This window comes from Talpa occidentalis, unplaced genomic scaffold, assembly GCF_014898055.3.
Source record: "Talpa occidentalis isolate TD23 unplaced genomic scaffold, MPIMG_talOcc4v2.1 talOcc4.7, whole genome shotgun sequence".
NCBI classification, from domain to species: domain Eukaryota; kingdom Metazoa; phylum Chordata; class Mammalia; order Eulipotyphla; family Talpidae; genus Talpa; species Talpa occidentalis.
The window spans coordinates 116,933,464-116,946,935 of NW_023605083.1; the positions used below are offsets into that span (position 1 = coordinate 116,933,464).

The following is a 13,472-nucleotide window of genomic DNA, read 5'->3' on the forward strand; positions in this document are numbered from 1 at the left end:
CCGAGACCATCTTCTCAAAAGTGCCATTTAAATCTCCTCAAAAGCTCCATTTAGTGGTGTAACAATGAGGAAGCAAGACAGGGAAGTGCCCTAAAATCCAGAAAAAGGAAATTAAATATTGCCAGGAGAAACTGAGAATTCAGCCCTTAAAATATTGCTTATTATGGTCATTCTCTCTCTCTCTCTCTCTCTCTCTCTCTCTCTCTCTCTCTCTCTCTGTGTGTGTGTGTGTGTGTGTGTGTGTGTGTGTGTGTGTGTGTGTGTGTCTAAGGAGAGAGAGAAACAAGAAGAGCGAGGTGGTAATGAAAAGGAGAATATCACATGTATTTTTACTCATTTACCCCACGTATAAAATAGCTAAATATGATTCTGGTACTCATGCTTTCCATAAAAAGGCCCAGTTCCCATGTTATCAGGTAATATGAGTCTGACATAAAACAGGTTAATGAGGGTAAAAAGCTTAGGCCAGTCGTGTTGTGATTTTTTTTTTCTATGTTGTGATTTTCACCATATAAACACATGACTGGAGTTAGACAATAGTGTTGACTTAGAACCCATTGTGTACCTGCAGCGATTAATTAAAAGACTATTCCAACTGCCCTCAAGAACTTACACTCAAATAAACAAGGCAGGCTAAAAATAATGACAGTAAAAAAATCACTGCAAGCCCAAGTACTAGGAACATAAAATTATGTACATGACCAGCTACCGCTGAACACAAAGCTAGATACACTGTGGACTAATCGGGGAGGGTGTAAACATGTATTTAGCAACACACATACATATATGTACTCTCTGGGTGCCCACATGAGAGAATTCAAGAGAATTCCAGAAGGGGAGAAGAAACAACATTTGAAAAAAAAGGATTCGCAGTCTAGTGGTAGATGCCATGAAGAGCCCAGTGGACGGAAAGCTTCACGAGGGCAGGACCCCACCAGTCTTATCCGTTGCTACATCTCTGCTCCTCAGGCAGCCCCATGCGTGTAGTCAGCACTTAGTGCTTGTAAATGAATGAACAGGGAGGGAAGGAATGGAGAGCCCAAGTATGAAGGTGCTAAATGATTTAAGAAAAAAAAAGACAACGATAATTATTTCCTCAAAGGGGAGAGCCTCACAAGCTCACAGAAACAAGACCTGTTGGTACAAAGAACTTAAGACTCCCAACCACTAATTGCTAATGCTGATCATGTTTCTTCCCTCAGATGAAGAACACGATCTAGAAGAGGATGAGGGTGACATGGCACAGAGCGGAGGTAAGAGAGCTTCATGAGTGTGCAGGCTGTGGCTAGGACCTCGGTCTCCTCTCTCCAGACAGCAAACATTACTGCACTCACTAATTAAGAGGGTGCTAGTGTGTCAACCTCAAAAGCCCCAAGTGAGGGCCTCCCTGGTGGCGCAAGGGATTAAGCACAGCACTATGAAGCAATCCACAGCCTCTGCAGCATGAGTTCGATCCCCGGCTGGCCAGGGAGCAACCCACATGGCACAGCAGACCTCTCCTGTCTCGCCCACTGCTCCCCTCAGCAGTGTATTTCAGTAGATCTGCCTGTTCTGTTCCCCACTCTGTCTCTGGTGAGTCCTCTCACCCCCCGCATCTCTGGCCTGTACCCCAGTTCCTGTATGCATAAATAAATAAATCTTTAAAAAAAAAAAAAAGCCCAAGTGAGATGACTGGATAAGGAAATATCTTAACTTTAAAAGCAGCCACCCATTCACTTTAATTAATGGTCCCAGGACAGCTAAGATTTATCCTAGAGAGGGTGGGAAGCCAAACGAGGTATTTATTTTTTCCTATCGGTATTTCTTAAATCAGTACAGTGAAAATAGAATTGCCTCATCTCTAAGAGATCAGAGGATTGAGAATGGAAATGTCTTCTCTCTGAGAGGCGCAGAGATTGCAAGTTCAGAGGGGAATGGAAATGTGTCAGATCTGAAAAGTGAACATGGGGTGAAGGATAGAATTGCTTGGTGATGCTGACTTCTGATGGCCTGGTTTGATTCCAGGCACATTTGGAAATGAATATGTAACAGGTTTGTTGAATACAAAATTACATCTTATTCATCCCAGACTGTTAACCATGCTTCAGGCTGTTAGTGAGCCCATCTTTTCTAAGGTCAGATGCCCCCCCAACGCCTCCTTAAGTGGACCAAAGACCTATTCTATCCTTGTCAGTTAAGGACCACACATCACAAGGGCAACCTCAAGGACAATGGTTCCCTCGGAAGGGCCTGAATTGTGACTGATTTAGATTATTGGCTAATTTTTTTTCTTAGAGAGTCTAGGAAAGTCTTAGTCCTAGGAGTTCTTTTTCTCTGCATCCTCTCCATTTCTCTAGTCCTCCTTTTCCCTTTTTTGCTCTTCCTTTCCTGTGCCCTTTCTCTTCATCCATTCAGCCAAGTTCCCTTTCCTTGGCCCATCCTCAAAAGGAAATGAAGTTGTAAAGGGACTAGTGAAGGACCCAACTTCTCCCAAGGGAGCGAAAGGACAGTGACCAGTGACGTCACATGCCAAAGCAACTAAAAGAAAGAGCTGAGGCAGGTAAGGTCCTGGGGTTCAGTGCAACTTTAAGTAAGCGCCTCGTGACAGTTAACACATGCAGTTAAGTCCATTCTGAAACCTGTTTGCTGCTGTTTTCTACTCACTGTATAGAACACCAACAGAAAAATCTGTTTCCTGACCAACACATGGCCCACATATGTCTTTTCTCTACCAACTTCCCTCAGCAGGCAGGGAAGAAACATTTCATGTGGCTGTTTTGATAAGACTGGCTGGAAGCTTCCTGTGGTCCACTTTATAGTCAGCTGCGTTCAGAGAGCAGCATCTTCTGGCAAAAATCTGACATTCAATTTTAGTCTCATCTCATTTCCTCCTTCCACCTCTTTTCTTAAGGTTCTGTCTGAGGATGAGGGGAAATTTACTTATTAACTGTTCCCACAAGTATAAGTCAAGTAGGTTGGCTGTCATTTCTTTTTTAAACCTTTTGTTCCTCATGCTTCCTACCTCCAAAATAGGTATTAAAGTAAAGCAAGACCTAAGTACATTTCTATGGATTATACTTCCCACCAGTTACAGTGATTGGTGACATGGTGATTAAAAAGCAGAGAAGGTTTTTTCCTGCTCTCCTCAGAATCTGAGGCAGGAATTTTTATTATTTCTGTTTACTTATTTATTTATTGAATTTATATAGTGCTTTTCCTCCAAAGTCACTACAGAAATGGCAGCAAATGTGTAACATCCAAATGTCATTACTTAGCTTTATAACAATAAAATGTACAGTTCCAAGAGAAGGGCAGACGACCCCTATGAAGGACTAAAACAAGCAAGGAACTTTAAGACAATGTGAATTCTTATATAGACAAGCTACAAAAATTGGGTTCATTTCATTTTTCTCAGGTGTCACATGCCTTTTTTTGGGGGAGGGGAACCTTTTCTCCTAAAAGATACTGTGTTAGCAGGGTTACTTTTAAAATCCACATGCTTTTCTCTCAGTTTTTCATAGATCCTATTCCCCAGTGCTGTGCTTGTTCCCTGATGGAATTGCTCATGTTTGTAAAGCCCAACTAGATCTTATCAGAAGGGGGTAGAGGAGGGAAGAATTCTGTTTATCCTTATTGAGTGTTAATGACCCTGTAAGATGTAATTTCTTTTATTTTATTCTGTTACCTAGAAAATCTATCACAGCCTTGTAGTATTGATTGTTCAATCTATAAAGAGCTTGGTTTACAGCATGACTGTTCGTAACAGGGTTATTTTAATGAGTGACTCTTCAACACCTCAGATTTCCACTAAATTCCAACCCATCAGGCTAACAGTCTCACACTGAGTGTCTTCATTGAGCTTATCTCCCTTGCCTGCCACGAGAAGGGAAGAGTCAAGTAACCAAAAGTAAAACTCATCCTGTGCTGTCTAAAACTGCTGACCATTTGCTCCTGTATGCCATGTCAAAAAAAGCATAGTTAGAGGCACAAATCATCCTTAAATACATCAAATCTCTGCTCAAGGAAGTCTTGAAACAGGTTGTTTTTGCTCAGAAACTCTGAGCAAACTCAGCCAAGGAGTAAAACAGGTTCAGTAATTTCTGCAGGGCAGAAAAATGGTTGATTGTGAGCCTTCCATCTCTGAGGCACTCTTTCCAAAACTTTAGTGCCTGCCAATGGTGTGAAGGATTACACAAAAGAATCAGGAATCCGCAGAGGTATTTCCAGCTCTTTTTTTTTTTTGGAACCCTATTTCTCAAGACCAAACATGAGTTGATCATCAGTCAGCAATAATTTTGGCCCAATAAAAGGAGCACATTAGATGAAAATCCAGACCTGTGAGTTTTCCCACACTTCAAGATCATACTTACAGCATTAAGAACCATAGTCATTTCAGAACTCAAGATTGAGGGGCTATGAAAACAAGCCCACGGTATTGTTCAGCTGCTCTTCCTATTCTAGTGTTACAATTAATGGAGCGTGGCAATTTTTTTTATGCCTTTCCTTCTGAATTAGTTAATAAGGTATCAGGCTAGATCTATTTAAATGGTCAAGTCCCTTCACTTGAGCAATGGCTTTGACCTTCTTTCTCCATTTCTCACTGACCCACACTCTACACGGACTGGCTTTACCTGTCTTCTCATTTTGTCTCTCTCTCCCATAAGTTGTTGTTGTATCCAGTGCCAGACCTCTCTGCACAGTCCTTTGATCAAGAAATGTAAACACGTTGACCAGAATTTAGCCTCTTTTCCTTGGTCACAGCTGAATTCTGCAGCTACCCAGTGTCTTCCACACAAAAGCCCAAGGACATATGAACTCTGGGAGGAATACAGTCAGCTTCTGTTGTCTCTAAAAAGGGAGAGAGACAGAAAGATGTCCTGGTTCTTTTACCTTAGAACCACCACATCACAGACTCGTTTTCAAGTATTGGCTCTGTCAACAGTAGCGGTACTTGGCAACCCAGGAAAAATGGCTGCCAGTGGTTATAAAGAACTTGGTGTGAAATGATAAATGCTTTGCAATAAATACCTAGAAAAGAGAGTAAAACAATATTTTTTAACTTGTTTTGTCGCGAGTCTTCCTATGACATTTTGTTTGCTTAGAGCTTAACTTCTCTTACGTGGGAGAAAGAAAATAAGATACTGTCCTTTTTTTTTTTCTCTCTCTCTAGAAAAAGTCCTTCTCAGCTCTGCTAGCAATTTAAATGCAGTGATCATACCCATTAGCTTCTCTATCATTGTAATTGTTGTTAATTGTTATAACTGTTTTAGTTATTAGTGGTGTCATTATTGCTCTAGGTCCTCTGTCTGTTTTATGCTGAATATATTAGTGCTTTGCTTTTGAATTACCAGGCTTTATTTAGTGCAGAGTTACTTTTTTTTTTTTTTTTCCAGAGAGACATTGAGAAATGCTGGCATTAAGCTTTATTCTTTTGTTTTTCATTCCAAATGGACAGACTGGAAAAAAAATAATTAGATGGAATAATGTCCTCAAAATGAGAATGAGGATGTTTTGAATTAATTAAATGGTCAGAATGCTGTGCCGTCTCTGATCTCAGACCGTTGCCAGGCGAGTCTAGAGCTACTACATCCAGCCCACAGACGCCACCCTCTCTCTCTCAGACTCCCAGCGCCTCTCCCTGATCTGAAAAAATCAAAGTCTGCTTGTATGTTCACATGTTTATAAGATGAACAGGGCGATTCTAGGGAGAAGGCAGACTGCTCCTGCAGACTTTCCGGACCTTCAAGCTCTTCCTGGGGCCAACTTCCAGCAGCAGTGAAACCCTGCTCAGCCCCGCCTCTTCCCTTCATCAAGGTCTTTAAGTAACACCCACTGTTGATCAGGTTTTTTGACACAACTAAATCTTCAAGAAAGCCTTCCCTGGGCAGGTTAGGTTCCTGATTATGCACAGCACCCTCAGCTTGTCCATTGCAGACATCTTGCAGTCACTAATTAATAAATATTTGTGTAACTCTATTTCACGGTGCTTCCCCACTGGCTGGTAGCCTTCAGAGCAGGGACTGTGTGTGGAATTCCCAGTGTCTAGCAGTCCCTGGAACTCAGCAGCTACTGTGCATGTGTTTGAAGTTGTGTTGCACTCCTACACATAAATGCAAACCATGCGTGTGTTAAACCAGGAGTCTGCAGCACTGAGTCCAGCCTTGTCCAGCTAAGGCGTGCCTCTCATTGATCAACCTCAAACCAAAATATCTCTGTTCACACAGCAAATCTAACCTTTCCCCACTTTTAGTCTGTCATTTTGCTTGTTTTTCAGAGATGTCTTATTATGTTTCTAGTTCTGATGCTTCCAGTTCTTGGGTTAGGCTAAACTATTTCCTGAATTCCTAACCTCTGTATTCTTTTTTCACTTATAAAGAACCAAAGGCATTTTCTATCTTTATTTTTCTTGGAAGGCTTTTGTTTTCCTCCTAGCTTCTTACTTTTCATGTTATCTGCTGAGCTTTTAGAATGGGTCTTTCCCCACAGGTGTCTTATATCTTCAATATCAAATCACTTTGTACATATATACCAAAAGTGACTTTACACATAAGCTTAGGAGCTAGCCCCCATTTATGAATGTGGGAAGCAGCACTGCACAATGACCATCTGCTAGGCCAGAAAAAGCCAAAATAAACTTCATCCTTCTCCTTACCATTCAGAAATATCAAGTTATGTTTAAAGAATATTTTTTTACAAAATGACTTTCTCTACCATAAAAAATATTGATATCAATATGTTTTTCATTCCTAATTTTGTCAGAATCTTGGAGTAATTAATCAAATCTATTATGACTAAAAATACATTAATATGGGAAAACTATTTTCACTTTTCATGGACTGATATTTCTGTATTATTCCATCCATTGTCTATTTCATGCATTGTCTTTTCAATAGTTAGCAATATTAACATTTTTCTACCAATATATTTTTCTTCTCAACATGTCTTAACTCGGTGGCAGATGGTTTCCAGTGTGGTTGTCTTATTTGCTGCCCTCTGTTGTCTACTGCACATACAAGCAATTTTCTATATAAACAAATAATGCCCCAGTTTCTATCGGGTTAACACTTCTGTTTGTGATATCTGAGTCTTAACTAAATAACTCTGTTCTGCCTGTTTTTTGTATACTCCTGCTAAAGTTCTTTTCCAGACATATGTAGGGATTTTGTTCTATTGTGTGTGCCTTTATTTGAATTGCTCATAAGTTAGAAATAAGTAGGGGAAAAGCAAATATAGCTGGGGCCTCTGTCCACCCTCTGCCATCTGCTCCCACCCTCAGCAGTTAGCACCATCACACCTAATGGGAGGGATGAGACAAAATAAAAGGTAGAAACTGCTAGACTAGGATCCCAAAATACTCTTTTAATTAGAGCCCAGGACTCCTGACTCCTATCAATAGGAATTTCTTCTTTGATAAGTGCTTTGCTTATAACTGTCGGGCATAGGGTTCAAAGGAGTGGGGAGCACTGCCACATTCTCCCTGGTGTGGTGGGCATTAGCTCCTGCCATTCAGATCCCCAGACCCTCTCCCACTTTGTACTCTAGTGTTTAACCTTTCCGGGTAGAAGAAGATCAATACAAATTCTTCATTGTTAAGAATCGATGGCTGTCCTGTGGCATCACTGCCATCTAGTCTTGCTGAAAAGCCCAGTAAATCTCTCCAGCTGCTTCAAAAGCTTGGTTTGTCGTCTTCAGTTGCTTTCATTTTTAATGCAGATCACTTTGGTTTCTGTTCCCCTGGGGGCAAGCAGATAAATCTTGGCAGACATGTTCAGGGTCTACAAATGAGATGCTGGAAAAGGGCCAGCCCACCCAGAATTTAGTTGTAATGGATGAGACACCCCCTTGGTTCCACTGGGCTATTTGTTTTCATATTTATTGGTGATTACTCCATATAGTACCTGGGTGGGAAGTGCCCACGATGAGGTTCTTGTATCACAGAGGAGGCCAAAGGGTGACACTGTGATGCAGACACATGCTCTCTTATAAATAGGCGCACGTCAGAGAATCTCACTCCTTCAAATGTACAAGAAGAGAAGCACTGGATAGTGTAGACTCCGTGGATTGAGAAAGTCTGGCAGATAATCTTGTGCTGCTTACTTACAAACCAAGTGAAAAATTACCTGTCTGATTTTCTTTTATTAATAAATGAATGTATTTATCATATTCTTGAATAGCATCTGACTAAGGGTGATCTGTAAATATTTAATGTTAGTTAATGATCTCCTCCCACAGTCCCTTTGCTCACACTGAGTGTTTGTATCTCATCTGACTTCCCTGAATCTTAGGTTTCCTAGGGGCAAAATCAGAACCCTGGTTTCCATTGCAGCAAAAATGTGGGCTCCATGGAAAAAGACAGAGTCCTTTTAACTTTAGCTTCTCCTCTCTTTGATCAGTGGACTATGCCAATTATTACCAGGGCCTATGGGATTGCCATGGCGACCAGCCAGACGAACTGTCCTTCCAGCGTGGTGACCTCATCCGCATTCTGAGCAAGGTAAGAACAGAGAGTATGGGGCTTGGATCAAAAGTTGATTTTTTTCACTTTTGATGATGTCGTCACTGTTACCAGAATTATTCCTTATCATTTACTTCTCTTGTGTGTGTTACATGGCTCCCTCCCACAGAGAATAAATTCCCATTGATTTATAATTATTAGGGATATTTTTAATTAAAAATTCAGATTCAAGAACCAATTTTCAAATTTAAAAAAATACAATAAAGTAGACATAAAACTATGCCAATCAAAACTTGATCTTTTAAGGGCCTTGTGGAGCGTAAAAGGTCATCACTATGTACATAATTTATTATATAATACTTGAAAACATCCTGGCTAGGTCAGTCGCCTTCTTATTTCATTTATAGATACCAAGACTGTAATATCATTATGTATGGAGGAGGAGACAGAGCTAGCTAGTGCAATTGGTTTGAGCAAGTGCTGATAAGGCCAAGATAATGAATCCAATCCCACACCAGCCAGCTAACTTTATTCTCTTTCTCAGCCACAAAGTTAACCCCTAGCCCCAGCTAACTATCTCATAAAGAGTATTGTTGATCCAAAAGGAATTGAATAAAGAAGAAAAAACAAAAAGCTAACTTAATGCAATGTGAATAAGATTCAGAACTCATGGACTACTGTTTGAGGGATCAGTAGCATCATCTTTGTAAAGAAAGACTATATAGTCTGTATAGAGGGGCTGAGGAAATAGGTTCTCTCCCTGGAAGAAAGCTTATTATAAAGTTCTCTCTATGAGGTCGATTAATGTCTACAAACACGTTTTTAAAATAGGCATAATTTGCTCTTTAATTGCTGAGTTTGCGGATTCCATAAAGGAAAATTGAAAACCCACTGTGTTATTAACCCATCATTTGCTGCTTATCTTTATTCTGCAAATGTTAATATCTTGGCCAACGGTTTGCCTTGGTTTGAAATACACCATAAACTCCCTAGGAAACAGACCAGCACTGAGCCAAGTTATCTTTTGGTGATTTCAACAGGTCCCCTTTGAAGGAGGACCAAAATTAGACCCAACCCTTTGAGAGAATAAGAGGCCTGCAGGCCCTGTTCAGTAAGATCACAGCATTCTAATGATTTCTTCCAGAATCCCAGCTCAACACCACTCTCATGTCATTCCAGTGTGGCTCCAATACACCAAGAATAAATTGGAAGCAAAGTAGGGAGTGGACATTGGCCTGATTGGTATTTCAAATGCCCGAAAGCAAGGTTTGCCTTGTAATAGAATTTGTGTACATTACCACGCTGGCATTACAGGGGTAATCGAGTTATCCACTCAGGTGTGACCAGGCCTCTGTTTGCCCAGAGCCTGCAGGTGAACAAATTAACTGTTTACATTGTCTGAGGTGCCTGCAGCAGGAAAGGGGGGAGAACAGAGCCAGACTGTCTGCTGGCCGCCTCTCTCGGTCATGATTATTTTGTTTGTTTTGCATGTCTTTTGCCTTTGTTAATGGCTTCTCACTGGGGGTCCCTTTCCTCCATTTAGAAGGGGCTGTGCGGTGACTTGCTTGCAGTACAGAGCAGTCTGCAGTTACCACCCTGTTGTATTTTTAAAAGATACAAAAGAACATGGGGAGCTATCTCTTTCTCTTTGTCCAACCCCTCTTCTCCTCCATTACTAAAAGCTCACATTTCAGGGTTTAATTCGGTGAGAATACCTGGCTTCCGTGTTTCTGTGTACTTCTTTCTCCATCTTCTGGAATGTCCTAAGTTCATTTTCATCCCTTACCATAGTTGTAGCACATTTCTTCCCCAAAAAGATACCCCAGCTACCTCCCTTCCCCAGGTTGTTAATGGCTGGCTGCCTATCAGAGAGGAACTGAGAAGCTAGAAGCTCAAGTGAAGTTTCCCTCATAAAGTTTCATTCCAGTTAACACTGGCTTGGGGAGCATTCTGAATTGGATCTACCTTTATTATATTACCTAACTCAATAAGAGCCCTTAGACTGGAAGGGACCTTAAAAGGCCACCCAATACATTCCCATTGCCTCCAACAAGCACAAATGAACCAATTCAGACAGATAGAAAAGGAGGTTCTGCTGCCATTCTCAGCCGCCTGTCCATTCAGATGTTCAGTTAACTCCTGCTCTGGAATTTTCTTTTGTGTGGCTCCTAAATTCATTCCACTTTAACCCCAGCTGTCTTCCATTTTTGAAGTCATCTACACTCTGCAGCCTATCCCCTCACACCTAGTGAAGCAGAACTGGCCCAAATTGAGGTTAATCCAGGAAAGTGCAATCTAGAAATCTGCATCTAGAAAAGCCTGATGTTTAGGGGCCTGGTAAAGCCTATTTCCCTGAGAAATGCAAGATGAAACACAACTGTGAGCAGCTCAGCTTTCCTGGGCCAGTTCCCTTACCTGTAAAATGAAAAGAGTATGATGGATGGTCTCTTGGGTTCCTGCCACCTCAGCACCCCACTCTAAGCATGGTGAGGCTGACACTGCTAAAGAAATTCCACCCAAAATGTGTTTTAGCCTTAATTATTTATTCAGATTACAAACTCCCAAAACTCCAATTATGAGCCTTTTGTCTTGGTCCCTATAATTGCATCTGGTTGCCTCCTCTCTCTTTGTCTGATAAAGAAATATTCTGAGGGTGCGGCAGAGGTGGACAGGTGGAGAACAGGAAGTACCCCCTTGATGGGGATATAGGATGGGGGTGGGGTAGACAACAGCTTTATTCTTGGGCTCCTGCTGCTCCCTGCTGTTTCTTAATAGTTGTTCAACCCAACCTTGGATCCTAGCATGCGAGGGCCTGGAGAGCCTGTAGGTCCTAAGGCTTTTGAGCAGGAATGATCCCGGAAAGAGTGCTTTTTACCCCTTTGTAAAAATATTTCCAGGAAGGTGACTGGCAGTGCAGGAAAGATGTACCCCACAAATATCCACCACCTTTCCTGACCTAACCAAAGCAAGTCAGTAACAGATGGATTATTTATGTAACCCTGAGCACAGTCACTTAATCTTGTGAATGCTCAGATTCTTCATCTCTAAAAATTGGGATAACTTCTACTTTTGGGATGTTGTGATGCTCACATTAGAGAATTTGTATGACATGCCTGGCACATGGGGAATGGTAACTCTGATTCTTGTGCCCTCTTTTCCACTAACAAAGTAAACCTTTAAGGTCGGTGTTGGACATATACCAGGTGTTGGCTAAACGATTGGTGAATTGAGAGAATGTAAGGTGGCCTGTCCTGCCAAGACCTCTGTACACATGCTCAAAAGCTTCTCACTTAGAAATAGAAAACTGCCAGTGAGGAAGCCTGCATGGAAATCCACTGTGCCCATCCCAGCCTGCAAGATTATGTCACTGACAAACCTGATCAATTGTCCAAAGTTCTGGTGAGAGGAGAAGCCAGAGCATGTACCCAGGCTCTGAAAAAGCAACCAGAGGCACAGTGAGCAGGACCAGCACCCCCCCCCCACCCGCCCCTGCTGACCTCCCCCCCATTACCCCAGCCCCCTGCAACTTCATGCCCATTTAATTCACTGAGTTCCAATTTAGGTTTTAAAATATATTAAAGGGAGATTTTAATAACGAAGCAGGTCTGTGTATCCAGCGGATGTTCCTGCATTCCCTTCGTGCCCAGATATTTCCAAACAGCTTTTTCTGGTGCAGGGACCGAGCTTGGCTTCCGCCTGGCGCAGGGACGCAGCACAGGCCACAGCGGGGTGTTTAGCGCTCTTCAGTGGCTCCAGATTGTGGCGCTTGTGCAGGTCTCCTCATACGTAACCGATGGCTCCTGAGAGCCTGCGTCTCGTAAATTACTTCCCACGATGCCTGTGACCACCACAGAATTCAACTTTGAATAGAGCAGGAAAAAGGTGTTTGAAAGGCCTGTTCACTCAGCTGCATTTTAATTTCCTTTTCAATCTTGTCCCAATTAATTTCACAGAATTAATCTCACAGAAGCAAACTCGGCAGCATTGAGGCTGCGGTTTTAGTGTGGCGGTCGCTCTGCCTGAACATGAAATAGGAGCTAATATAAAAATCCATCTGCTGTGTTTGAAATACACACCGGCTGCTGCTCAGTCCTGTCTGACATTCCAGACATCAACAGCGGGGAAAAGTGATTTGGGGGATAGTGGCCATCAGTATTTGGCAAGGGTTCAACAACAGGTGTAGTCCAAAAATCCATTCAGCCTGAGCAGCAGGCATGACAGGGCAGGTGCTGATTCACCCTCCGTATAGCATTGCTGCACCCTGGTGTGGCTCCTGTATCTGAGGCTCATAAGTCCCTTTGTGGACCAGCGCTGCTCTAGGCATTCGTTCTAAGTGGGTAAGAACCCTCTATTTGGATAAGACAAGTCACAAGTCGCAGCTTTCAGAGAACTGACTGTCTTCCTGACTCACTGGGGAAGCTTCTCTCGAAAAAATGAGTGTTTGTTCTAGTATGTGAGATAACCTAAATGCCCACTTAAAATGAAGTCCCCTGTTCCAGAAGTAACTTACAGTGGTAACAAGAGCTGTCCCACAGACAAGGGCAAATTAAAGAGAAAAAGACAGAGAAACTCTTTCTCAATTGACTTGAAAGGAGAAGAGGTCCCTGAAAGAGGGCTTCCGCTTAGAGTAAACCGAGTCTGAACTGTCTTCTGGGCTTGTGTTGTAGGCCTCATGAGCTGCTCTGGGCTTCTCTTAAGTTTTGCCCAGCTATTTATTTCCATGAAATCACCCATGGAGCAACAAGTTGGATACCACATTAGTTTTATACTTATGAGGTATTTTAGCTGGGGTGAGAAGATATTCTTGTAACCCAAACAGACTAGGCTTTGGCTGTCTTCTCTGCTGGTGCAGTTGATATAGAAACAGGGAGCCTTACAAGCAAGGTCAAGTTTAATATCAAGTACATGATGTTAAACTGTCAGATGGCCATGGGCCTTATGTGGATGAGGATGGGCCAGCTCTGTTACCCTGGGTGACGTTTTGCTTCTGACATTGAGTTGGAGCTTAAGCTCAGGCTGGACCCTGGTTCCAAACCCA

The 13,472-nt window shown here is 42.2% G+C and overlaps 1 protein-coding gene across 1 annotated transcript in view; it reads left to right on the top strand.

The window, feature by feature from the left end:
* Positions 1–13,472, top strand: part of SKAP1 (src kinase associated phosphoprotein 1) — a 256,514-nt gene that overhangs the window by 226,996 nt on the left and 16,046 nt on the right. The window contains exons 10-11 of the mRNA XM_054689125.1: positions 1,203–1,253; positions 8,373–8,473. Of these exons, the coding sequence (XP_054545100.1) occupies positions 1,203–1,253; positions 8,373–8,473 (152 nt within the window). The remainder of the gene's footprint in view (positions 1–1,202; positions 1,254–8,372; positions 8,474–13,472) is intronic.